General features: G+C 44.9%; 4 protein-coding genes across 4 annotated transcripts; 1 reads left to right on the top strand and 3 right to left on the bottom strand.

The window, feature by feature from the left end:
- Positions 1–1,285: 1,285 nt before the first annotated feature.
- Positions 1,286–12,929, bottom strand: LOC118795502 (importin subunit alpha-3-like). The gene is made up of 17 exons (XM_036554024.1): positions 12,695–12,929; positions 10,989–11,033; positions 9,974–10,063; positions 9,669–9,698; positions 9,248–9,300; positions 8,514–8,609; positions 7,245–7,330; positions 6,750–6,836; positions 5,662–5,831; positions 5,275–5,319; positions 4,636–4,767; positions 4,416–4,544; positions 3,888–3,992; positions 3,551–3,622; positions 3,179–3,341; positions 2,952–3,046; positions 1,286–2,698 (listed from the first exon to the last, which is right to left on the bottom strand). Exons 1-17 carry the CDS (start codon positions 12,761–12,763, stop codon positions 2,600–2,602), a joined length of 1,566 nt encoding a protein of 521 aa, XP_036409917.1. The 5' UTR covers positions 12,764–12,929; the 3' UTR covers positions 1,286–2,599.
- A 1,524-nt stretch (positions 12,930–14,453) lies between these two features.
- On the bottom strand, positions 14,454–15,221 carry LOC118795671 (ADP-ribosylation factor-like protein 14). Its single transcript, XM_036554329.1, has one exon. The coding sequence runs from the start codon at positions 15,128–15,130 to the stop codon at positions 14,534–14,536; it is 597 nt and encodes a 198-aa protein (XP_036410222.1). The 5' UTR covers positions 15,131–15,221; the 3' UTR covers positions 14,454–14,533.
- A 1,648-nt stretch (positions 15,222–16,869) lies between these two features.
- On the bottom strand, positions 16,870–17,792 carry LOC118795290 (ADP-ribosylation factor-like protein 14). The gene has a single exon (XM_036553681.1). It carries the CDS (start codon positions 17,517–17,519, stop codon positions 17,217–17,219), a length of 303 nt encoding a protein of 100 aa, XP_036409574.1. The 5' UTR covers positions 17,520–17,792; the 3' UTR covers positions 16,870–17,216.
- A 4,463-nt stretch (positions 17,793–22,255) lies between these two features.
- Positions 22,256–26,440, top strand: LOC118796097 (inner ear-specific collagen-like). The gene is made up of 4 exons (XM_036554928.1): positions 22,256–22,670; positions 24,426–24,515; positions 24,842–24,913; positions 25,554–26,440. Exons 1-4 carry the CDS (start codon positions 22,256–22,258, stop codon positions 26,438–26,440), a joined length of 1,464 nt encoding a protein of 487 aa, XP_036410821.1.
- The last annotated feature ends 1,293 nt before the right edge of the window (positions 26,441–27,733 follow it).

Below are 27,733 nucleotides of genomic sequence, written 5' to 3' on the forward strand. Positions count from 1 at the left end.
TGAATGTATTAACAAGCAGTGCATGGAAATTTACCATTACACGAAACCTACTTGTTTCTACGATGCCTAGTCGGACCTCTGACGACTATCCTGCTGCTCCTCACTTCCAATATTCAAAATTACACACAGAAAAAATATGGGCTACGATGTTACAGATTGACCTGTCATGAATATTCGCCTGTGAAATTACAGGTATTTCCCACTAGATTATAAAAATGCACACACCATTACTGACCTATGCACGAATTTAACACAGATGCAGCGGAATCTACATTGAGAAAGATCTGAACACTATGCAGTAGAGTCAATGTAACAATGACTAATTGCAGCTCTCTTGCCAAGCATTTTTTGTACTTCCACACAAGACTTAAAAAAAAAAAAAGAAACAAACAAAAACCCACAGGAGGTTAAACATCCAATAGCACAACACTCCGCCATATCTGTTCAGCCTGAACTGTCAGAGCACTTAACGGGAACACGGTGCACACAGACCGCAGGGCTTGTGCTGCTCGGTACCCAGCTGTCCGTTAGCGTAATGAGAAACGCCTACTGCGCGGGGAGCGAATGGATCCGGCGGCACCGCCTTTCATTGCTCCAACTCTGTGTGCGCATCTCGCTGTAAGGCATGCAGTTCGGTGTAAAGAACGGCATTGCCACGGATCTCCTAATGAGTACACTTACAGTTCTGGATCACGAACACGAGACAACAGAAGATACAACACATGGGAAGAGAAAGGCAGAGCATATTTGTTGTTATATTTTGACAAGGACAATCAAGGCTGTAGAGTAACAGGTTAAGCAAGCTGTACATTTCGCCACTTTCATTTGCTTCTTTAAAACACCGTAGTTACATGGAATGTTGCAAAATACTCCCAACAACTGTAACCATTGCCATATTCATTTGTACAGTTTATGAAGTTTAAAGAACACAAAATAAATGGAAAACCCAAAAAAGCTGTAAGCGGGGAACCCTTTGGAATGTCCTGAACAGTAAAGATAAATCTTAGATAAGGGTTCATCCACACCAATAGCATTCCATCTCCTTCCACAGCCTTCTTTCTTAAAATTTTCCCCCTTTCCTAAAGTGATCCAACAGAAACGGTTTGTGGCTGCCTGTATTGAACTTATTGTGATTATTATGATACGATTTTACACTAAATGTGTTGCAGCCTTTGATTCATGCATCTAAGCCTTGCTTCCAAGACAAGACTCTGGCCACAGAGTACAAACGAATTACAATTTTCAGCATCAGAGAATGAAAAAGTAAATCCAGAAGGGGGGGGGGGGGGGCCGAAACACAGGCAGACAAAATGTTTAAATAACTCAATCAAATGTACTATGCTGCAGCGTACAAGGAGAGTGCCAAAGTGAAAAGTATGAACTAAACTAAAATGGCTGTCTGCTCTAGTGAGCTGAAGCTTTTTTATGCCAATGTTGCAAAATAATTTTTTTCCACTTCAAGACAAAGAGAACATATTTGGCTGAGAATGGTGACGACACATGTACACACAGCATCAAGCCACCGTTAGGTGGGAAAGTACAGAGTGTACTAGGGGGGGTGGGGAGGGGGGTTCCTCATACAAGCACTTGAAATAAAAGCTGTAAAACTAAAAAGGCACTGACAGTGGAAGTGTCACCAAGCATCGGAACACTGCGTGCTACGAGCGCACTTCCAAATTCAAACTCACTACCACGCACACGAAAAGGAATTACAATGATGTCATCTTGACCTCATTCATTCTGCGGTGTGTTGATATAGCTCCTGTATGGGGTTAGAATGTGATCGAGCATTCTCCTGATACGTTTTTTTTTTTTTAACACCCCGCTTCTTTTGCATATGCTCGCATTCAATCTGGCCGGCCTTGTCACGCGCTGACACACACGTCACTCTCGCTCTCTCGTGCACCGCACGCACACGCGCGCTGTAGGCCTGAATTTGCCTCTCCCTGCCCTGTATTCGTGGGAGGGTGAGTGGGCAGGCCAGCCGGCCCTGGAGGGGGAGGGATGGAGGTGGTGAGCTCTGCCCTTTGTCAGGATTCAGACAGCCAAACGCACGGTCCGTTTACCTGGAGTGTGGCCCGAGAGGGTGGGAGAGGGCGCGACAGGCACTCCACTTGCCCGCCCCTTGCCCGCCCCCTCAGCTTGCTGGACCCTTAAAGCCAAGAAACGATTTCTTTTCGGGGCATTCCATTCATTTCACCATGCGTCTGTGTTTTTTATTCCTGCCACCACCTTACAGCCCAAGTCCTGCTCCTCCCCGACACCCACCCTGTACTGACTGTGTTACCGCCGCTCAGCAGACGCCTCCATTAGCTTCGCGGTCACTCTGAAACGTCGCACGGAGCGCTCGGCGTAGATGGCTCACTTTTCATTCCACAGCATCAAACCACTCACACTCATTTCCTCGCAGGCACACCCCCCTGGCCCAGAGCCCGGTCCGGGCCGGCCCCCGCCAAATTCACACGCTTCCTCTCAGATCAGATGCAGCCACGGAAGCCCACGCGCCAAGAGCAATGGGCCTAGCACTCTTTCTCACGCTCGCTTGCTCTCTCAGTTTCTGTAGACTGCCCACAAACACTCAGAACTGGGGGGACACGGTCTAGAACTGAAACCCTTCTGCCGGCACGTTGGTGGAGGAGTTGAACCCATACGTTCCTTCCTGGATGGCCTCAGGCACCAGACTCGTGTCTTCATCGATCTAAAAAGGCAAAAAAAAACAAAAAAAACAAAAAACGTTTAGTCATACAGTGATACTTCAAAAGGACCCAAACAAATCATTCTCTGTCATTAGGAAGCTCATTTCCTCAATCCATTCCAGCTCATTACATTTCTGGAAGAGTATTCCCTTACAATTTCCATTTTTTTTGACAAAAGTGAAAGAGAATCTGGGTAAGAGATGAAACGAGCAATGATCAACAGAGGAAATGAAAGGCCCTAAAGTATGGACTTACATCATCCGAGGACAAGAACTGATCGATAATTTCATAGGCCAGTTTATAGATGTCTTCATTTTCATGATTCTGTAACTGCTCAATTTTTTCCAAACCTGAGGGAGAAAAGTAACAGAATTAGGCAATGCTTAAAATACTGCATCATAACTTCACCACTGCCTTACTCAACGCACTCCTTGATCAGACTGTTAGTGGCCAATCACATGAGAACAGGGGAGGGGCCTTACCTCCACACTCCTCGATCAGGCTGGCGACGGTCTCCACCTCCTCGTCGGCCATCTTCAGGATGTTGCTGAGCCCGTCCAGCACCACCTGGACCACCTGCGCGTCCTTCACTGTCAGCAGGTTGCAGAATGGCGGGATCACCTGCTGCTGGATCAGGTATGCCACCTGGTGGACACATCATGCAAATGCGGTCTAATGGAGCACCTCAGATGACCATTACTGTAAACTGAAGATGGAATGAAATACCATCAGCACTAACTATCACGGGGGGGCTTTTCTGCTTATGGGAAGTTGGGTTGGGGAGGAAAGAGGACTATGAACTGAAAAGGTCAAACTGCTTGATGTGGTGAGTGTGGGGGTGGGGGAAATCTTACCTGGTCCTTCCTCCCGCTTATTGTCAGGTTGCTGATGGCCCAAGCTGCCTCTTTCTGGGTCCCAAAATCCCCCTGTGGCCAAAGCAGATTTTTTGTTATTACTTACCTATTGAAAACAGATCCCTGAAGCACTCAAATTTGTAAACTGCAATGGCTAGTGCATCAAGCATTTCAACAGCCACAGTTCTAATCCTGACACTGAAGCCATTTCATTATATGGGTAAGGACTGTGAGAAATGGAAAGAAGGAATGAGGGAGGAAATTAGAGAAAAAGAGAGAATGATTAAGTGAGGGGAGTTAAAGGGAGAAAGCAGGGGTTTGGAGAATGCTGGTGCACCTTGTCTAGCAGCTGGATGATCATGGGCACCAGGCCGGCGTCAATGACAGCTTGCACCTGCTGCTGATTCCCCGCTGTGATGTTGGACAGGAACCACACTGCCTCCTACAGGACAGGACAGAAACAGCACCCGTCACACAAATTCAGGGGTCAGGTCACTGAGCACTTCTCCATCAAAAATGTCAATGTTCAACACGTTGGTAAAAAAAATAAATAAATATATACACATACATATTGTATGTCATGTGACATGACCTCTGTGGTCAGTGTGACCAGCACATCCATTTCTAAGAGACTGACACAGTACAAACTGATCTCTGTAGCCCACGATGCACTGCAACAGTTAACTCCTGGTCAAGACAGGCAGGAGGAGGCTGGGCTGGCTGTGCTGGAGGTCACATTCCGGGTCGGGTCATACCGGGGCCCCTAGCAGCTGAACTTGACAACGCCGACTATACCCGACTGCAGCCACAACACTAACTCTCTCATTGAGTGAGGTTACATCACAGACAGAGATGTCTCGGTTACCTTATTGATCTTCTCTTTGGGGTGTGTGAGGAGGGCGGGGAAGTAGGACAGGGCGTTGCAGTTCAGGATCTCCTGGGTCTGCTCATCTGTGCCGGTCACGATGTTCCCCACCGCTCTCAGCGCTGCCGTCTGCGAGCCAATCGACCAATCAGAGGATCAGCGCATGCTCACTGGGCGCTCCGGGTCAGGAGTTTCTGTTAAAGGAGCGCTCTGTTCCTACCTGAACTTTGACCTCATGGTGGTTGAGGAGAGGCACCAGCTGAGGGACAATTCCGGAGTCGATGACCATCTGGATCTGCTCGTTCCCGGCGTCCGTCAAGTAGGACAGAGCCCAGACCGTGTCCACCAGGATCTAAAACGGGAAGTCAAGCAAGGAGGCGGTCATTATGATCAATGAGGTTTTGTGGGTCTCTCAGTGACTGGTGCTGCCATGTGTCAATTTAATAATATTAATCTATATGCACCGCTTTGCACTATCAAGCCAAAAAAAAAAACCACCATGACTGGATGAAAACTGAAACAGCACATGACAGCCCCTGCCTGCTAGCTGGCTCATAAAGTTTTGTTGGCTATTCTCTTGGTTTACTCACATGACACACATCAGCAAAGGCACTGCCCCCAGTGACACATACACACTTTCCTTTACGATTATCAGGTTTTGTTTTAAAAGGTAGGAAAAGGAGGACAGCTTTTTCTGAAAGTCCCGAAAGCACTTGTCATGGTTATTCTCATTTTTGCCTTACGTTGCGGTTGCCAGGTTCATTACACAACGGTACACTTTGCCTGGAGACACGGTTTCTGACAGAGCCCTGTATGAAGCCTCCAGAGCTGCCTGAGAGTAACCAGCGTCTGTACTCACATTCACATCCGTATGATGAATGAGGACACGCAGGGCTGGGAGGATCTGACAGAGAGAGAAACGGAGACAGAGATGAAGACACTAAAAGGATTTCTAAGATGTATTACTGGGGGTTATTCAAACTTAAGGCAGTAGAAGTAACAGTCAGAATAACTGTGTTCCAACATGCCTTAACCTCAACATCTTGTTTAAACGCACCACTCCTAAATCTAATCTGTGAATAATTAAAATTTTGGTATTTTGTCAAAAAGCATCTGCTCTGTTCTTTGTTACATTCTAAAGTAACAATAAGTGTTAAGGTTAAAAACTTTCAAATTTCAGAGTAAACACATGAATGCACGCACACACACACACGCACGCACGCACGCGCACAGAGCAAGGCAGTACCTCCTGGATGGTCTCCATGGGAGGGGGCGGGTCCTTGTGGCGGCACAGGTTGACCATGACCCAGGTGACGTTGCGCAGGAAGGTGATGGGGATGGAGGGGCTGATGAAGGCCAGCAGGGGCTTGACCACGCCCAGGCTGATCACGTAGTCTCTGCACTGGGGGCCGTCGCCTGGGGGTTAAAGGTCAAGTTCACAAAAATTCCACAACCCCGTGCTGCTGGTTCTTCCTTTACAGTTTAGCAGGTAAGCATGCTATGAAGCAGGGGTTTTCATGACAGAGAAATCTGCATTTTCCTCGCACACCATGCCAGCAGTGAGACACTCCCCTTCTCCAATGCACGAGCACTATATTGACACTTGACTTCTCGGTCCATACAGGTCAGTTCTTTTTTAGATCACCATGCAAGCCTTCAAAACAGAGGACTGTGCTCTGAAACCGGCTGCTCCACACTTGCTCCCTAACACAAGGCCAGTGCACTGATGAACTGCCTATTCAGCTTCCATATTTATGCATTACAACTTGATGTGATGAAGACTCTTTGAAGGAGCAAATGCAAATGATTTACAGTGGGGAGAGTAATTCAATGGGCTTTTATTAGAACCGGAAAGCCTGAATAGGTTATGCAAGGTTAAATGCAAGAAAGGCTTTCAAATCAGCTTGTATTCTTTAACTGTTCTTAAATAAATTGTTCTTAAATTTGTTTTTAACATTTTAAAACAATTATATTTCAGACTGTCAGAGATGCTGAATCAGGGATAGGCTTATTTCCCTGAAGGGTGACGAGAGCAGATCCCCCAGCAGAACGAAACCAGTTTGATCGAACGCTGTGGGCTCCTGGTCAGTGTTGGTTATTGACGTGGACAGGCCTGAACATAAGCCTTAGGGCCTTAACTGAGTCGCTCAGCAACCCCACTGTAAATCACTAGCACCCCCAAAAGACTATCAACATGCAGCTATATTATGAATAGACAGTTTAACGAAAGCAATGCTTCAATAATGCATGAGCACTGAATAGGCAACTAAAGTGGGCTATCAGAGAGCATTGAGCGCAAGACTGATTTAGGACAGACAGACGAGCGAGCCGCACCAATGATGTTTCCCAGGGCCCACACAGCCTGCTCGCAGACGTTCTGATGCGGGGAGTGCAGCAGCCTCAGGAACAAGGGAACTGCATCTACGGACACACGAGACACACAACTCTATTACCATCATCATCATAACTACCAAAATGATCTAAAGGCAGACACAATAGACACCATCATCATCCTCATCCACAAACATCCAGGAAAGACACCCAACATCATCACCATCAATCACAGTCTTCCTCCTCCAACGAGGTCAATTAATGTGTAGGAACTTATCTGTAAAACCTGGTTGGCTGTGAATGTGTCTACTCCCTGGGTATGTGCCGAGATAATTAACAACTCTATGGGAGAATGACACAGCAGTAACACACTGGACCAAATGCATACTGCAAAGAACAATTACTGCAGCACTGGGGGCGAGAGTGGTGAATGAGAAGCAGCAGGTGGAGCCGGCTGAGACAGCTTGGGGGTCAGCAGCGGGGCGAGGGGGTACGTACTGGACTGCACCACAGCCTGGGTCTGCTCCGAGGTGCCGGAGGCGATGTTGGTCAGGGCCCAGGCCGCCTCGAACTGCAGCGACGGACTGTAGGGGCAGCAGGAGGAGACGCTTAGAACAACACAGACATGCAAACATACACCCACAAGCATGGGCACACTCAGAGACAGGCAAACGTGCTGCACACAGCCTCCCTCTCACACGCCAGCAGTCACCATTTACTCCTCGTGATTACAATCTACATCTCCTTCTCTGAGAAGGGGGGGTTATTCAATTAAAAATATTTCATCTACTTTCACTGAGTAATAACCACAATGTTTAACTTTTCCTCCTGATTTACACTGGCTTATTTGTTTTTAGATTAGAATGAAAGAGACTGCTATTCATTTCCTAGAAGCTTCCAAACTTCCAAGGAATCTGGTTCTTGGTGTCCTTCAGCTTTCTGCGGAGGGTTTCTGTGCACCATTGTCCTGTTACTGTAATAGCATTCTTCAGCTGCAGCTCACAGAAACAGACGACACAGAAGCCATGTGAAAGGGCACTGAAGCTAAATAAAGCCTCACACATGGACCAGCTCCAACGCGGCACGTTCAGTCACTGCCAGTCAGGCTTCCTGTCATCGCCACTCTGTTCGTACTCAGCAGCTGTCTGCTGTTACGTTATTGTCATTTAGCAGACACTAAGAGGGACTGACATAGATTGCGGTTTTTACATGCTGGCCACTTACACAGCTGGATATTTACTGAGACAACTGTGGGCTGAGTACCTTGCCCACGGGTACAATGGCAGGGCTCCAGCGGGGAACTGAAACAGCAACCTCCTTACCACTATGCTACACTGCTACATTTACTGATTCAGAATGCAATTTGAACAGCTTTTCCCCCTCTTTTAGCAAAAGAATGAAGTGGAATCACCGGTTTTTGGAATTTCGGAACTGCCTGTTATACAGTGCACTTGCCTCACTGCGACAACCTGCACTTGCCATGAGCGTGATCCTATGATAGCCACTGCCTTCGTGCCAGTATATTCTTGACATGAGTCCCACACTGCACTTTACTGACGCAGGCACTGACTGGATGATAGACACGGCTCCACTGATGTCATCCGAGCGGCCGATAGGCAAGCGATGAGCCCCAGGCTGTCTAAGCGCACGAGGAATCCCTGGCAACAGACCCACCCCTAACTCAGCGTAACGAAGCCAAACTGTTCCACTGCAGAGAGCTCCAAGCCATTATCAGGAGGAAAAAAAAAAAACACTGTTCAGACTTACTTATCAACCCTGTCCAGACAGTGAACTAGGATTGGCAGAATTCCTGATCTGATCAAGTCATCAATAGGGGGGTTGCGGTCACTTGATAACAGCTTCCTGTAAAAACAAAAAACATAAAACATGCAACCTGGAGTGAAAACAGAGCCTAATAGAGTAAAAAATAACTGATGCAGTCCTCATTTTCATTCAAGGATTTTAAAAAAAAAGTTTTTAAAATGACAGTGGAGCGCAAATGCTGGTGGCTTTCAGTTCCAGAACAAACAACTAAACATCAGCATCTGCGCCAAAGGACACACCACAAGGGACACAGTGATATTTACAGAGCATTATGTAAGGCCATTGACTGACACAGGTGCCAGATGAAACTGGTGTTCGCAAAAACATTGTTTTTTTTTTTTTTAATCCAGTAAAAGAACAAAACACTCCAACAGACTCTTGAGATTGCTCTTAAAAGAAGACACAAGGAAGGACACATTTTAAAAGAATATCAAACTAAAGCACAAATGTAGGTCAATGCTTAAACAATCACATGGCTTCCTTTTTAATGTCTCTATGCCATGACAGCATTGCATGTTGCTGTGGGTAAGAGCACACACTTAATGAACAGGTAACACAATGCTACCTATTCTGGCTCATTTGGACAGAGCTGTTGATTGTTAGTGGGAGGAGCCGAGTGAGACCAGGTGCCTGCGACTCAGTGTCGGAAATGAAGACGTACCCATGGCGACACTTACCTGGCCGCCTGCACGGCACTCAGCTGCACTCCTTGGTTGTCGCTGGTGGCATTCTAAATTGCAGGAGGGACAGAACAGGACAGGACAGGACTCAGGACATCTCAACACAGGAGGAGACTTCAGAGGGGGCATGTCACAGACCCCCACAAACTCTTTTTATAGACTAAATATAAGCATTACCACAGGACTGTGGCCCAATCAGGGTCTGCCAAACATGCCCCAGGTAATTAATGGCATGTGCTTTTGGAAAGGTCTCTACCACCTTTTGTATGAAATCTTACTACTGACTTACATCAGTAATATTATCTTCTCTTTAGCCCTGTTCATCTTTTTACCAAACCTATATCTAGAGCAACATTACTCTCCCATTAATGTGACAATGTACACTAAGTGGGTGTGTTTAAATAAAAATGCAACTTACTTGCACTATTGCTTCTAAAGAAGTATTTTGCTGCAAAACAAAACATACAATTAACTGGGCACAAGAGCAACTATTCTATTGCAGTAAACTATTATAGTGTTCACCTACTGCAAACAAAGGTACAAAAGGCTTAAAGACAAATATTATCCTGGCATAGAATTACTTTATTTTTCAGGTATTCTCTGCACTTAAAACAGGACATGAACAGGATATCATGTCCATTTTAGGCAATGCCTGGACCATCTGCCTGGCATTTCACTAGTGCACAGTAACAATGATGATGCCCGGGTCCGACCCGTTATTACCGCTCGGAAATCCCCATCTATGTCCGAATCGTCGCACACATCTTCCTGTGGGACGTTTCTCCGCTTCAGAAGGTGTTCATCTCGTTTGTTCTGTCAGGACGGTTAGTACAAGTCAGCCACTTCTGACAGGGTAGTCCGGTCAAAAAAAAAGTCATTTTCATGTTGCTTTTTTTTTTTTTTTTTTTTTAAATCGGTATAGAGTTTTTACACACATAACGGAGCATACCTAACCATAATAGGATAGTCTGAAGTTATCACGCCTAAACATAGCCTTCCTCTCTCAGCAGATGCTGTGAGCAGGCCCCACTATCAGCCAGGGCTTTTCATTAGAGTGAACAATAAAAAAATCTGCTTTCTCGCCCCACATACAGCTCCATGATAAATATAATACACTAAACACCACAAGACTTTGACCTTACGTCTTCATCAGTGAGACTTGGCAATGTGATAAAATCAGCTAATCAGCTAACTAAAAACAGCTAGTGATGATGCGCCAAAATCCCCCCAATGGAGAATGACTAGCTGAAAGATAAAGCTATGCTTTTTCCCTCAGCACAATGACATTGTTAACGTGCACAAATAGCACACTTATAAACTATAAGCTTCACTACATGATTCTTAATGATACAAGGTTTTTTCTAAGGGATGACACAGGTATCCACCGCATCAAGTGGCTTTTCTTCCCATAGTTTTTTGTCCAGTCGCAATGATGAAAAGCTCTGGCAGGTAGAAAGGCTGGCTTACATTATCAGCTGGGGGAGGAGGAGGGTGTGGTTTTAGGTCTTACAAGACAGTTTGGAATTCTTTGGTTCTAAGCAGCTAAAATGGTCAATTGTAAATTTGGGAGCTTTGTGGGCTGATCTGTGCTGGTAACCTCTGAAAAGGTCATGATCCCCTAGATTGAGTAACTCAGTGGGCCAGTAGAGAGAGGTGTAGAGCACCATTTATTATCATTACACTGACAGAATGAAAACAGAAGATAGATACATGTATTAGGAATACTAAAAAAATGTACCTTCCGGAGTTCCACCACCACCTCAGTTCTCTGCCTTCTCATCGTCTGCAAATGGAAAAAGATGACAGTGTTAACACTTTGTATCATCTCTATCAAGGAAATCACAGCAAGACCCACAATATTTGGCAGCGGGAGAGAGAGGCAGAGTAGTGATGATTCCTCACACCTGTAAAACCTTAATACATAACAATTTTCATACTCATCTGACAATATATGTGTGCATCATGAACAAAGTTGGGTCAAGATAGGGAAGAGGAGGATGACCCAGGTGGAGTATGCTTGGAATGGAGAGAGATTCAGTGGCTTCTGACAGATAACTTCAGAAGTATGTAGCAATGCGGAATAGCAGCTGTACAAGCATACGCGGAGGAACTGTGCGCATAACTAGAAGGTTTTATGTTTGAATCTTCAGTGAGACAACACCGTTTCATCTGTTAGGATGGTACCTAAGACTAACCGCAGCACTAAAAAACAGACGCATGAACGGATATGTAAAATATGTAAACTCTGTAAATCGCCTCACAAAAAGGAATAAACAGAGTAGTTTCAGGTCGTCTACCATGCGTGCCGCCAGCTATACACAAAATTCATCTCGGTACTGACGCACGGGCAGGGCGGGGCAGATCAGAGGTTAAGATCAGGAATGTTTCGCGCGTTCTTTTAACTTACCAGCCGCGCAAACACTCTCATTAACCCTATACACACACAGATTTCAGTGAAACAATCAAGCCAACCCTTATAGATGTTGTAGATAACCAACAGATTTTTAGAGCTAGCTACAGATTTTTCTCTTACAAACACTTCTAAATACATGTCATTCACCCCAGTTAAGACGACATTCTTAACTACAGAATTGTAAAGACTTAGCCCAACGCAAACTGGCAAGTTTCATGATTAGCAATACAGCCGTACGATATTAGTCAGTAACTAGTAAGCTACTGGCTACTTAATTAACCACATGCAAGAAATCAACACTCCATCATCTTAACGTTCCATCGTAACGTTACAAGAAATTACGGTCCTGGACAAGCAGCTAGCTAGTGCTATCCACCTACGCAGCTTTACGAGATGGCTAGTTTTAAAACCGTAAATCACAGCTAGCTAGCTAACGTTCTTAAGTTTCTCTGCTTCTCGCAATGCCCGATCAAGTATCTGTAGCAAGTTATTAGCCTAGCTAACGACGCTGGCTTGACAACGTTGGTTACCCTGAAACATATTCTACGAGTGGGCTGTTTAGATCTCTATCATAGCTTGCTTGTTGCATTTTACAAACAGCAACACCAGTCAACAGACCTGACGTTAGCAATCTTAGCCCAGGGCAGCTACCTAAATTAAACTGCTGGGACACGCTCTGCTCTCATAACTTCCTTGCTGAAAGGCAAAAATAATCCACCTTTTCAAGTAAACAGTAGAATAACACAAGAGATCAGGTATCGTTCACTGTTCCTGTCAGCGCTGGGCCTTAAAAAGAGCTACAAGCAGTAACTATGCCTTTCGACTCACATTTTAGCGAGGGTGTATAGACAAGTGCCTCGCAAAATTAGGCCTCAATCTGAATAATCGCACGAAAGATAAAATGCCAGACTTCTACGGGCTGAAAACTTAGATCATCTCACAAATCACCTAAGATTTCAGAGAGGAAACTGAAAACACGGGCTCGTTTCCTTGCGCACGGAAAGAAAAACGCATAAGCCAAAACACTTTACCTCCACATCTCGACCCTTGTTTTTGAAATTCTTTATCCGCTGGTTATCTAGTTTGTCGTTGTCGGCCATGTTTAAAAATGCGTTGTGATAATATCTGAGGATGTTCTCCGCCTTTTTCCTTATTCCTCTTTCGTCGATCGTTGACTTAATCGAACGAGATATTCAGACTCCGCGTAGCTACAGCTAGGTTAAGGTAGTGTTTTGCACCGGTGGCCTCGCTCTGCCACAGAATGGGGGAACCTTACCGCTGATTGGTCAACGGAGGAGGGCCTCTCTCCTTTAACGCACCCGTCCTGCCAGAAGGTGGCGCTCTACTAAAGTAGCACTGTTGTCTATTTGATGCCAATAATCATATCCAAGTCACCTTCACAGGTTTGGGCAGTTTCCCCAATCTGTTGCCTGTAAATGCTGCCTGTGAAATAGCCCTGATTCTTCCCCACGTGGGAATCAAACATGCAGCATTTTTGTGAGAAGCCCAGTCCCTGAACCAGTATACCACACTGCTATCCAGAGAACTGAATAACTAGAATAACATCAAATGTTACACTGCTAGATGTATTTCTCTGCTTTGTCTAGCTTTGCTTTGGTGGCAACAAATTTTAACATGCACAAGAGGTAGGCCTATAATGTAACATTAAAACATTACTAATATTAAATTTAGTGGTGTCAGAAAGTTGACGACAGTTGACACCAGTATACAAAGACTGCTGAATAAGTCAGTAATTCTTTATAGTGTTAACTCATGTTCGCTGAAAATTCATAAGCCATTTATATGAGCTACCTTTAAAGCCAATTGTAGTTGTTTACTTTAGGCAGACGCTGCAAAGTGTTTAATAAATGTTAATCTTTATATTTAATTTTGTAGCACTCTATGTTAAAGTCGTATTATTTAACCAATAGGCTAATTAATATATTATGCATAGGCCTATGTAATTTTAAGGGGTGAGTACTGCCTTTAGGACAGGCACGTCTACGCAGGCCTAATTAATTCATGTTCATATAATCTTAATAACTTTAAACAATTGTGTGGTCGATTCACGGGACCTTACTGTAAAGTGTTACCAAAATGTCCCTTTTAGTATTCTCATAACATGTGCACATCCCAGACACCTAAACCAGACGTCGCCAGAACCAAGGCGTCAAGCAGGCGACAGGCAAGGAAGCCCAACCCCTTATGGTCACTTCAAGAATTTTCTATGGCCTAATAATATTCTTTCGCCATCTGGTCTTGGTGGTGTCAGGCACACATCATTCATACCGATGAAAAAAGATGCGAGAGGAAGTGCCAAATATAATTCTATTAATAAACGGCTGTCTGTGATACAGGGTGTTAATGGAGCTAGTCTTACCATAATGCATTAATAGCGTCACTTTTTGCCTGCTGATTTCTCTCGCTTGTCAGTTAACGTCACTTTAATTGAACGGGGCGGGGGAAGTTAGGCTACAACAGTGACGGTGACAACGGGTGAAAAATCGCCAATGATGTGCAAGGAGAAAGATAGCAATAATCTGGGCCTAAGACACAATAATATGAGTATCCAGGTATTGAAGGGTTCACGTTAGGCAGTTCAAAAGAACACATATCAGCAGTGAGGAAAAACACATGTAGACTAATGATGTTTACGTGGCATATGGAGAAAGAAATGAGAGAGAATGAAACACATACACCACAATTATATTTTAAAAAGGGCACATTTCAAGACACAGTGTAGTAAAATAGCGGTAGCGTGCATTAACAGAGTCTGGACTGAAACCGGGTAACCTCTATGAATGTCCCAACCGAACAAATAACAAATCTTCCTTGACATCTCAAACAATAGCCTAATATATAGTCCGAAATCATCTTTTCATAGATTTAATGGATTTAGATCTCAAATACTGCACAGTGTCTTTAAGCTTGTCATCCGATGAAGTCTTGACTAGATGAAGCACCTTTCTGAAACCGTCTTCTAGTCCCGAGCCGGCTATGGCCGAACATGGCTGCACAAACCAGTCCCTGTCGCTGCACGTCTTTCTGAAGTTGAACTTCTCCGTGATGTCAGCAACGGACATTGCCCCGGCGACATCTTGCTTATTGGCGAAAATCACCACCGGAAGCCCTTTTAGCGCTTCGTTTCTCAGGATTTTGGTGAATTCTCTCTTGGCTTCATCTAGTCGCCGCCTATCGGAGCTGTCCAATACGAACACCAGTCCTGAGGTGTCTTGGTAGAAATCCTTCCAGTGGGGCCTCATTTTGTCTTGCCCTCCGATATCCCATACTGTTAGTGCGGTGGTCTTCTTCTTCGATTCGATCATCTCAACGTTAAATCCTATGGTGGGAACTGTGATAACGGATTCGTTATATTTTAATTTGTAAAGCAATGTAGATTTCCCCGCTGCGTCGAGGCCGAGCATCAGAATTCGAGCTTCAGCTTCTTTGGAGCTCTGTGTACCCATTAAGTATGGCTGAGCTGTGGCCACAGGTGGACAGAATCTCGAGTTTAACAATAAATTAAGTTAAAATCTCGTGGTTTATTCCGTGTGTCCTTTTGCCACCAGTAATGTCTGTTTATATTCCTCTTTGTCCTGTGGACACTGGGTGTTTGAATCATACTTGTGAAAGGACGCCCACCAATAAAGATGGATATCTAAGGGGGCAAAGTACAAGGAACCGTATACTCTTGTTATGATAAGACTGTAAAATGAAACCACACCCTCAGTTACAAAACCGGTTTCTGGAACTTCAGTTATTTTAAAAATGTATAGGCCTTCCCAATCGACAGTAATGAGGCTACATATCCACTTTAAACTGTGATAGCTCACACTACATTAGTTGTGAATGCTGTGAATGATTATGTTCAAAACTACGGGCAATCCCAGAGGGCAAAGCTCAGCATGATAAGCAACATGCGGAACGCACCCTGAAATTAATCAAGCAAGTCTGTTTTAAAGATAGAGCAGTGGTCATGGCAACTGAGGTATTCATACACCCTGTCAGTTTGGTATATCTTAATCAGATTTCCCCTCTAGTTTTGAGAAATGCAAACAATGATTAAAACACCAGGTTTATTTTTTTACACGCTTTCATTTAATCAACATACACATATTCGACAAAATGTCTCTAGGCTAAATTGTCAAATTGTAATGCATTTATGTGTACATATCATATTGTACTACCAAATATTAATGATGAAATTATTTAATATTTAATAATCAGTTAACAAGATAACAATTATTTAATAACCGCCTTTGAGAGGTGTGTTAAATGCGATTTACAATGCTGAAATTTTGTTAAATATGTTAAATATGTATATTCCAGGACAAAAGCTTACAAAATACAGTCTTTGTTTTGAGTCATAAGTTGCGTATGTTCACTGATACGATGACACGCAGATATCTAGCTACAATAATGAGAGGGTTACACAGTTCTTGAAAAGTTAATGACAAATAACAAATGTGTTAATTGTAATCCTTGTAATCTAAACCTGTAGGCTAATCTTTAATCTTGGTACAACTCAACACTAGCAAAACATTTTCCTCCAAAGTATTCCTTTACCTCATTTAAATGCACGTGATCACGGTTGTATACACATACCACATCGGCTTGGCACAGTAACCTTTGTTCCCCTTTTTGGGAAGCTAAAGGGAGAAAAAAAAGCTGCGTCTCTACTCAGTGTCAGTGCCTGTCCACATGGTGACACTAGTGAGCTCGTTTTCGCAACGCGGTTGAGCGAAATCGGACAAACACGGCAGCCTAGAACATTGTCGAAATATCCTGTCTTTTCTGAACAATCACCTCCATTCGCAACGCTGCGGAGTTGAGGCTGTACAGGACGGACGTCAAGAAGCCTCAACATCACAATCAAAGCTATCCCAATGCAGCAATTACATCGCCTGAGTCCCTTCTGTGAAATACAGTGATGAAGATGACTGTTGAATCCACACCGTTAGTTGTTCTGAACACATACGTTTGTCATAATGAAACTGTGAATAATAAATTTAAATCTGGAGAACAGTTTCCAAACAAACCCCATTTCATAGATCTATACACACAGTCCATGACTGTAAAAAGGTCACAATTTAATAACACAACAAAACATAGGCAGTATACGTGATGCAAAATAGAATACAGTGATGTATTTAGTTTACATCGCCTTAATGAAGACGCTTCCATCAAAAGCTCATGCAATCTGGTGTCCATTTATAAATTCATCACCTCGTCTCATGAAGGTGAGGACGAGGTGGACCAACCATGTGCAGTCTAGTTAGGCTACTTACACAGTTTCGGACCAACAACCATCAATTACAAATCCTCTGCTTAGTTTCGCAAATATTACGATTCACAGTGCCTTTGGCAATGTCAGCGTGGAGACCCTTTATCCTTATTCCAGCCCCATTCTATCTTGAGATCATGTGCGGGTGCACAAATCGTCCATCAGTTGGAAATTCCGCTTCTTGTGGGCGCCACTGCTTCCCCATGGGCCGAGCTGGTGGGTCACAGTTTAAAACGAGGTGTTTCCATATTCCGGCCAAAGTCAATCCTTTAAGCGTTCTTTTTGCGAGATATGTCCGAGCTCTCTTTCGGCTTCATCCACACGCCTCCCGTTGGGTCGTCCACCACGTACACGAGTCCTGGTGCGCCCTGTCCGTAGTGCGTCCAGTGGGACCGCCTCTGCTTCTTCCTTCTCGCGGTGTGCCCCGTGTCCGCCATCTCCACATACTCAACCGCCCGGACGGTAAACAGAGACTCTCTCAGTTTACAGAACAGATTGGATTTACCTGCTGAGTCAAGGCCCATCAGAAAGGCGCGAGCTTCTGCTGATGATTTAGAACCTTTCAAACCCATTCTGCCCGGATCGTACCCACCTGCCTTTTGATTTATTTAACAAAGCTTCTCTCTCCTAGTTGCTCCGTTCGACTTGCTCGACACTGTTCTAACAGTGTTCTCGTATCTCACTAGACGCCGGTTGTGAATTCCTCTTAAATAGTGTCACAAGAGCTCCTGACTGAAGGCCATAAACTAAACCAGCTGCTGGATCTTCAAAAGATGGACAGTGACTCGTTCGGTTTTCGGTAAAGCTTTTTTGTGTGACAACGCGAGTTTATGATATCTGAAGAATCTGATAGCCTATATTACAATGTACACTATTCTGAGGGATGCACCTGTTATCAACTGTTACGTACTGACAGGCAACCTCTTGACATACGCGCGGTCTGGTTGAAAGTATGTAAGCCATGAAATCTGTTACATATTTAGCTAGTGTACGGGTTTACGGTTACTCACTTCAACGGGATGATACAGTCACAGAGCTATTCGTGGCCTCTTAACGTCCCAGAAGTGAACTCTATGTTCTTCGCTTACGTCACAGACATCATTTATAGTTATATGATAGAGTCAGGTTTTGTGGCTGGGTATTAGACAAAACTAAAACAATCACTCAGGAAAACGTAGCGAAGAACAATTCTCACCGTTACGTAACGGGAGCTATGACGCAAAATGCTTTTTATTCTAAAGCGTAATGAGTTTCAGGTGGCGTGCCGTAGGCGAGACAGTGCATTCAGATCATAATAGTCTGTTTATAGACATTCGGATCTGTCAGGCAAATTAGTCTCCAAGAAAATATTCTTGACCACTGATACGACGTTACAAACACTACATTAATCGCTACCCCGAGCATTAACTGAATTTAGACAGACATGTGAAGTGTTGAGAAGATCACGCCAAAGAAGCAACTGCCTCTTTTCGACCATTCAGCCAGCAACTATTGCTCAGACCAAAAATGTGACACAGACGATGATAATGGTGATCAGCGATCATTTATTACTGTATTTTTTTTCATTTGCACAGCGACTTTTTTAATACATCTTATAAAACCAAATCCATTATGTACATGAGCATTTGGTTATATAATATTTTGTAAACAGATTTAACCTAGGTACGCCCCCCCCCCCCCCCAGACACACACACACACATACGGCAACAACAACACCAAACCAATGATAAATTAATTTGCTAAGAGGCCAAATTATTTACTTTAAACCCTTTTGTTGGTAGTATTACGTCATTTTACTTGTGATGAACTTAATGAAACAATGATGTGAAATGTTTTCTATCGAATAAGCAAACGAATAATCAATCAAAATAAGACCTAAATTAACTAAGAAATACATGGATAACACATAAAAATAAATATAAAAAAATAAAACAGCAAGGGATATGAATATGGGCATGAAACCAGTACAACGTTCACACGTTGGGTTTAGTTGGCAGGGGTTCCTGTTTTATGAGTCTGCTTGACGGTGGACCTAGGTTGAACAGATATCAGCTTTCAAAACGAGCCGAACTACGGTCTTTCAACCTGACTGTCACGGCATGTAATTTTGCGCACAATTGAGCTCCATACGCCCTCCTATGGCACAGGGGAAGAAGAACAGGCAGATGACCCACAGTTCAGCAATGCGCTGTAAAAGCTAAGGTAATGTGTGAGTTAACACACGGGCTCTGCATTCAGTACAGCTGGAAATTCAATGCAGTTGTCCAATCAGTCTACTGCGTGCACTAACCAGAGAAATTTTAATGTGCAGAAGATGTTGCAAAATGATTTACCCTCACACTTCAAGCTCAGATTCTGTCATCCAGCTCCTGATTCTTTCAAAACTCCTAACAGAGAACGAAACCATCAGTAAAGGAATGGACGGTCGATTGGAGGTCCATCTTGTTTCAGACAGTGAAATAAATGGCAATTCCGTTCTTTTCGGTTCAGTTCAGTTTAAACCATGAAAACCATACCAAAGCTAGGAAATTAAACAAAAAAGAAAAAATGGAAACCAGCCTGCCACAGCACCTGGAATTCCCTGTCATCCCCAGAATAACATTAATTGTACAGTAAATTACATTAACTTTAATTATCCTAGACTAAAACTGAGGAATAAATGCCATGACTCAAGACCAAGCAAGACCAAGCCAAAGCACAAGATGCACACCAATCCATCAATATTTCAAATGGTAGTTAAAATGAAATATTTATAAATATGGGTACGAAAAAATATGGATTCCTTACTGCAGAAGAATATGTGAATGTGAGTTAAAGGTCTCTGAAAAATAATAAAAAAAATCTGCCAATAAAACATGAAAAAAGCATGAAAAAGAAAGAGAGACAAAGAGACTTGGTGAACAATGTCCATTGTGATCGTAGATCGTTTTCTTTTTTTTTTTTTTTGGTCACTCGATAGAACTACTAAATCTACACTTCCCTTGAACTTTAAAAAAAACTGGCATTTAAGTTAAAATCAAGTAAGGCCGCAAGGATAAAATGTCTGTTTTTCCGACACGGTTCAATTTGAATGATAAATCAAGGAGAGTGCTCTGGGTATCGAATGGGGACCTCGATTGTTTGGACGGAGACAAAGCCCCCTCTCTCTTCCCCCCTGCCCCTCCCCATCCTCCCTCCCCCCTTTCTCCATCCTTTTCTGTCTGTGTACTGTTCTTTTCCACTCCTCAGACCTATGCCTTAACTTGGGGAATTGTTACATGATGCGTCATGGAAACTCCGTTTTACTGGCTGTTCCACGGTGCCACTTTCATATAACACTGACAAATTGATGCTGCCCCTCATCTGATCTCTGCTAAAGCCACGCATATCAAATGTTGTAAAGATTCCATGAACATTTTCAGTATAATTGAATATATTGAATAAGACAGTTGAATACTTTCTGAACTCCAAATATAAAAAAATGACAAATTAGTCGTCTAAATATGCATTCATGTTCAATTTCATCTGTTTGCTGGAGTCCTTGAGTTAAAATATAGCCTGTGAAGTGTGATGTTGCCTTTGTATGATAAAATATGACCCTGAATGAAATATGGTTCCCATACTGCTTTCACAGTATGATGTGCTATAATGGGATATAATTCTTAATATGTGTGATCTGTGATATTCACTCAACATATTACACATTATTCACAACTATATGGGCAGTATATTAAGAGAATATGTCATTGTCAAGTGAATGTGTTATGTGACTTAGCGTGGGTTAAAACCAGACAGGCTGATTGGCATGGGCATTTTTTGGGGTGTGATGAAGTAATGGGCGCTCGTTTCACAGGCAAAAGGGCAGGTGGTTCTGGTTGCTTCGGGACCACTGGCCCCGCTTGTGGTCAGCACCGGCAAATTCTGAGACCGCCCGGATCAAGATTATCAATAGTTTCAGGCCCTCGGCTTATGCTTTGATCTTTTTCATGTCTCTTGGACATTGCCAGGTGTTTGCGGTCATTTTGAAGTTGAAGAATGTGATCCCGTCTCTCTCTTTGTAGCTGGTAGGAGGTGGTATTTGGCCAGCTCGGCCATTCTGGCCAGCTCTGTCGTTCTTGCCCGTGAGTCCAGTGCGTGTCACAGTTGGGTCCTTCCAGCCTCTCTTTGCTGTAATCCCCGGCCAGCAAGCACTGGATGCTGAGGGGAGCCCCCCCTCTGTATCGGATTGTCCAGTGGCCTCTGCCCCTGCCGCCAGCCGGTCTCTTTGTGGAGGCTTTATGCAGGAGCGCGTTGTATCCCGTGTCACAAAGGGACCCAGAAATGTGAAACGGGCCGGCCGGTTCAGCCCAGTCCAACACGATACACTCCTAACCATATTAGCATTTCCTCAAGTTTCACATCCCCCTCCCTAACGCCACCTCTGGTTGTCAGCCAATGGTGTCCAGCTTGGTCCTTCCATCGCCCTCTCATTGGTTGAGTGGTGATGTCCTAACGCGGTAGAGGCCAATAAAAGGGATGGCCAGAGTTGGCAAGGTCTGTACACACCAAAGTGTCATCAGGCAATGGAATAAGCCACATACAGCTCTTCATCCAAGTAAGTATGAATATCACCTCTGCTTCTCCAGTCAGATTAGAAGAAGTGTTGTTGCATTTTTCCAGGATTCTGTTTGAAAATGTACATCAGACAGCAGATTACATTATCATTTATTTACTTAGTCTGCCTCATTTAAGGTGACTTTACATAGCTTATTCATTGCATATTTCAATGATACTGATATAGTGACAAGGTGCCACCTGAGTCCGACTTGAACTCTTTGGGTTGTAGGCCCAGTTCTGTAACCGGCAACAGACTTCTAAGATATAAGATATTCTAAGATATCTATCTTATAATAGATAAGACAGGAACCTTATAGATACCTTATAGATTCCTTATAGATTCCTTATAGATTCCTGTCTTACTGCCAATCTCTTGGCAGTAAAAGCAATCACAGTCCTTGTCAAAGAAGCAGTCAGAGATGTCCCTGAAAGGCGTTACTTGAAAAGTACAAGGTGTTCATCATTATATGTAAGGGCCAATCTTGGTTATGGGTATGATGAGGGTGATCCCAATAATTAGGGAAATCACACCAACTGTTCTTGTGAATATATAATTCCAGCTGCATATGAATCACTCTGTAATAAAATGTAAACAATTTAAAGAGAAGGAACTCATTGCCTAGTCAGTAATTACAATGTGAATGCATGTGTGACTAGCCTAGAGAAATAGCCTAGTGAAAAATGATGCGAAAAAAATCACTTGTCTCTGCTGCTCAGACACTTAAATACAGAAATGGGAATGTCCTTTCTTCACCTGGTCGTCCTGGCTGCTGCATTGACTGCGATGCTGGTGACCCATGCCGTGGCTAAGACCACCCGCTGGCCCAAGCAGCCGTACACTAAGAAGCCCCCCTCTGCCCCCGCCCGCATGGAGCGCGTGCAGACCACCACCACCACCACCAGCATGCCCACCAGCACGGGCTATGAGGAGACCACCGAGTCCCTGGACGCCTTCACCTTCTCCCCCACCGACAGCACCACCTTCCCCAACGACGCCTTCCCAGAGTACCAAACCGACTCCACGGCGCCCCCCGGAGCCCCGCACGGGAACTACACCCTGGACTACAATGAGTGCTTCTTCAACTTCTGCGAGTGCTGCCCCCCGGAGAGAGGCCCCCCAGGACCAGCTGGGGAGCGGGGAGCGCCAGGTGATGAACACATACGATGGAACCGTGGTTCCGATACACAAATGTCACTGCTTCCCTAACTTATTCATCTCTATTCCCATCTAACCCAGCACCACTGAGGGCACATTGTGCTCTTTTCTTCATGTTCTGACTGTGTATGTGCATGTAGTCATGCTGAGTGCTGGCTCTGCAGCATTGTGGCTTTGCACAGTTGTATGACTGCGCAGTGGCTCTGTGTGTCTGCACAGTAGTGTTGTATGACTGCGCAGTGGCTCTGTGTGTTTGCACAGTAGTGTTGTATGACTGCGCAGTGGCTCTGTGTGTCTGCACAGTAGTGTTGTGTGACTGCGCAGTGGCTCTGTGTGTTTGCACAGTAGTGTTGTATGACTGCGCAGTGGCTCTGTGTGTCTGCACAGTAGCGTTGTGTGACTGCGCAGTGGCTCTGTGTGTCTGCACAGCAGCATTGCGTGACTGCACAGCTGCTCTGCGTTTTTACTGTGGCATTGTGCATTTTCACGGTAGCATTGTGCATCTGCTTAGCAGCCTTGTGCATCTGAATTGTAGTGCTCAGCAGCTGAGCTGAGTTGCACTGAAGTCCTAGAAGAACAGAACAGTGTTGTGCCCATGGCTGAGGAAATTGCATTTGGCATAGTAGGTCAATCAACCACTTAAATTGTATGCAGTGCAAAAATACATGATGAAATATGCTACAGATGGAATCCAAACACTAACTTTTGTCCAGAGGCTATTCAGGACAACCTCAGGTGAGATTACAGTACCTACACGCAGTGAATGTGTTTGCCCCTCGGCAGGGTGTCTGAGCTGTGAGACTGTAGATAAGGACAGTCAGGTGAAGAAGCAAGGGGACAGCATTTTAAAACGCGTCTGTGTCACGCGTAACTAGTTGCCATGCCACTGGGCTTTGCGGATTTAAGTTTGAACACAGCTCTGGAGTGCGGAGATAAGCTGACTGTCCAGGAGAGAAGCATTCCCATTCCCGCTCCTGCCTGAATCCACAGAGGGAAAGAGGGATAGCTGTAAACTGCTTCTGACAAACACTAATTGAAGGACTCTTTGTAGGCCGGGCTCTGACTGTTTCAGAAATACATGTGAGCTGTGGCAATGGATACTCAGCTTGTAGCTTTCCAGGGGCTTATTTATAATATGTCTGCATTCTGCTTGACTGCTGGTTAAATTATTCAGATCCACATTTTCGCTTGACGTCTGGGAATTATGTGCTCTGCTTCACATGTTGAGGAAATATTTAAAGCAGAGTTTCATTTCCTGAGGGGACACAATGGGCATGTTCAGAAATACGAGTGCTTCGGAGATTTTGTGATCAGGCTCAAAATATGACATTAAGTCATTTCAAACCCCTTCATCTTCTTAAAGGAGCTTAAAACACTTGAACAACACACGTCTTATGTGGGAGGTGTCATCTTTTCTGACTTTCTTTCATGGTGTTATGTTCCTCGTAACTCTCAATTCTCATGGTGAATACTGCGTTGGTGTGTGTGTGTGATGTTGGGGTATGTTATGGTGTGTATGGTGCTGGCACATGTTTTAGTGTATCTTGTGTTATGTATTGTATAGGATGAATTGTGCTGGTGTGTGGTATGGCATGTACAGCATTAATGTGCATGGTGTATATGGTGTAGATGTGTGTTATGGTGTATTTGGTATGGATGCGTGTCGTATGTCGCATGAAGGGTTAATGTGTGTTACAGTATAGAGGTGGTGTGTGTCATGATTTGCTCTGCTCTCTGTGTGTTTCAGGTGTTCAAGGAGAGAGGGGAGAGCCCGGTCCCAGGGGTCTTCCTGGACCCCCAGGTCTAGCTGGAGTTAAAGGACAGAAAGGAGACAAAGGTCAGTTTCCTGTCACACTGTCACACCTCATGATTAATCATACATCCTTTTGGATCTTGACTGACATCTTTGTCTGTAAAAGTGATTATACCATGAATGTGATATAGGGCTGCTTCTCTTAGTTGGTTTCCATCTTGAGCTATGATTGCCCACCTCACCAAACCAGCCTGAAGCCTAAAGCGGCATGGTATTTGTGGGAAAAGAGAAAAGGAGAATCCAGCCAGCAATCAAATCTGAACAAAGTGTCTGTGTCACACACTATGACATTCTGTCCCAGCAGAGGAAGACAGACATCATCCCTGTCCCTCCTCTTTCTCTTTTGCCAGGAGACAAAGGTGACCAAGGTGACAGCGGAATTCCTGGAAGCCCTGGAATTTCAGGAAAACAAGGAGAGAAAGGTAGGTCATGCTGTCCCAGACTGATCTAAGGTCTGTGCTTTAGAAATGACAGGCCTTGGCAAGCAAGAATGGCAGAATTGTTCACAGTCAGAAAATAGATGTTTTGTGCTTCTGTGCAAGGTATTGGCACTGTAATTGTGAGGTATCAATTAATACTAAATCTGCAGCTGAGGAAAAGCAATGCTGTTAACATTTTGTATTATGTGTAACGGCTTTGTATAGCATAACAAAGCTTAATCCTGCTTCAGAAGGTTTATTATACTGTCTTAAAGCATGTAACCTCAGGTATTCAAAGCAATTACTAGGATTCAAAGCCTGGCTTTAATTAATTTAGCTTTGCTTCCCAGTTCTGATAATGTTACTTTTGTCATTAACATTCATTGTTATATTTATTTTTAGCATTGTGGTGTGACTTTCTCTCTTCATTTGAACTTCAATATCATTTGAAAAGATTTTTCATTATAGATATTTTTAGTGTTTTCAGTGTGACCAGGGTTTAAGATTGAGTGAGAGAGGGTACTGCACATTCACTGATGTCAGTACACCCTTGGAGAGAAACAGTAAGAATGTGTAAGAGTGAGCTTTGCCGATCCACTGATCTCAGAACCCTTTTGTGTTATTTTGTTTGTAACTCTGGCAGGTGACCCAGGCGCCAAGGGTGAGAAAGGAGATGTCGGCTTCCCCGGGTTTAAAGGTGAACCGGGTCAGAAGGGCGACACCTGTGTGAATGGCTCTAAGGGTGACAAAGGGGACCCAGGGAAGGACGGGCCACCGGGACCCCGTGGGCTGGGCGGAGAGAAGGGGCAGAAGGGTGACCCGGGAGATAAGGGCGAGTGCGCGCCCGGGGAGAAGGGAGACCAGGGGGAGAAAGGGGACCCAGGCCCCCCGGGGATGAGGGGTGACCCCGGTCCTCCCGGCATGAACGGGACTCAGGGGCTCCCAGGCCCGACGGGGGAGCAAGGCGAGCCGGGTGCCCCAGGCCCGAAAGGGGAGACGGGTGCCAGGGGACCGCCAGGCCCTGTGGGGGTAAGGGGGCTAGTCGGACCCAAAGGTGAGAGGGGGGTGAAGGGGGAGCGGGGCCTGCGGGGGCTCAAAGGCCCGCGGGGGGCGAGCGAGGTGCAGGTACGCTCGGCCTTCAGCGTGGGCCTCTTCCCCAGCAAGTCCTTCCCCCCTCCGGGACTGCCCATCAAGTTCGACAAGGTCTTCTACAACGACGAGGGCCACTACGACCTCAACGTCAGCAAGTTCAACTGCACCCACGGCGGCGTCTACGTCTTCACCTACCACATCACCGTGCGCAACCGGCCGCTGCGCGCCGCCCTGGTGGTCAACGGCACTCGCAAACTGCGCACGCGCGACTCCCTGTACGGCCAGGACATCGACCAGGCCTCCAACACCGTGCTGCTGAAGCTGGCCGCGGGCGACCAGGTGTGGCTGGAGACTCTACGGGACTGGAATGGCGTGTACTCCAGCAGCGAGGATGACAGCACCTTCTCTGGCTTCCTGCTCTACGCCGACAAGGCCTGACCACGCCCTCCCCTCCACGCCCTCATCACCATGCCCCGAAAACCATTGTGAGTCTCATTAGCCTGGAGGATAGATCAGGCTTGTGCTGTGTTTCACAGCAGAGGGAGTGTAACCCACCATGCAAAGAAAGAAATCAAGAAATGCATGTTACTAACTATCAAAACTAGTCTCCCTGCGTATCTCCCCTCTGAGCTAACATTGTACTAATGTACGGCGAAAACATTTTGACCTGTAAAAGTTGTGTAGATTGTTCTGATTTGTTTATGTGGTGAATCTTTCCACCTGGTCCGTGCTGTAAGGTCTAAGGATGAATCGATGGTAGTGATCGCTGTGAGCTGGGTACCACGAGGACAGAGTTGTTGGGCGATACTAATGGAAATGTTTGCAAATGCAAAATGGTAATTCATAAAAGATCTATCATGTTGTAATTGCTAATAGCGATGTTAGAAAACTAAATAAAATCATGCCGCAAATCAAAAGTTGAAAAAAAAATCAACAGTGGAAAAAGTCAACTCTGTGTAGGAGTGTATGTGTGTGTTTATATGTATATGTGTAGGTGGACGCGTGTGTGTGTGTTTATGTGTAGGTGCGTAGGCGGATGTGTGTGTGTGTGTGTGTGTGTTTATGTGCCCATGGGTATATGTTTATGAATATAGCAAATGTAGGCCCTTTAGTTTGCTCTGAGAGAGACTCCTCAGCTACGGGAATGAGGTAAATAATATTACTGCACCTGACATTTACAGTGGAGAATCAATGATGCGGCCATAATATGTTTATTCTCCGAAGGCTGCTGTGTCCAGATAATGTCGGAGTGGGTACAGCTCAAAGGGTGCTCTCGCCATCTCTGAGCCCACATGCCTTTTTAAGAGTCATAAATAACACATTTGTGCAGCGTGAGAGCAGCTGCTAACCCAGTAGGTATGAAATGAGGCCCAGATCCAATCTAAACTCATTCCAGCGAAGTGACAAACTTGTGTGCATTGCGACACAAAAGCATAAATGTTTCAATTTGTTACTTGAGCGGAAGGACGGACCGCATTGTGACAAATCTCGGGGGGGGGGGGGGGGGGGGGGTTCTCTGGTGTAATCAGCGCCCCAGTTCTGTCCCTGAAAAGGCCTTCTCTGTGCTTTTCCAGTGCACTTTAGCTGAGAGCTTTGATGTTATCCAGCGGACTCTTTCACGTGCCCTGTCTGCCCCGTTCACGCTGTGTGGACAAGTAATATGGAAAGCACCTTGAAACCGCCTTATCTCTGCTGGTGTCACTGCGGATGACATCACGGAACTGGAGCGTG

This window comes from Megalops cyprinoides, chromosome 20, assembly GCF_013368585.1.
Source record: "Megalops cyprinoides isolate fMegCyp1 chromosome 20, fMegCyp1.pri, whole genome shotgun sequence".
In the NCBI taxonomy this organism is placed as follows: domain Eukaryota; kingdom Metazoa; phylum Chordata; class Actinopteri; order Elopiformes; family Megalopidae; genus Megalops; species Megalops cyprinoides.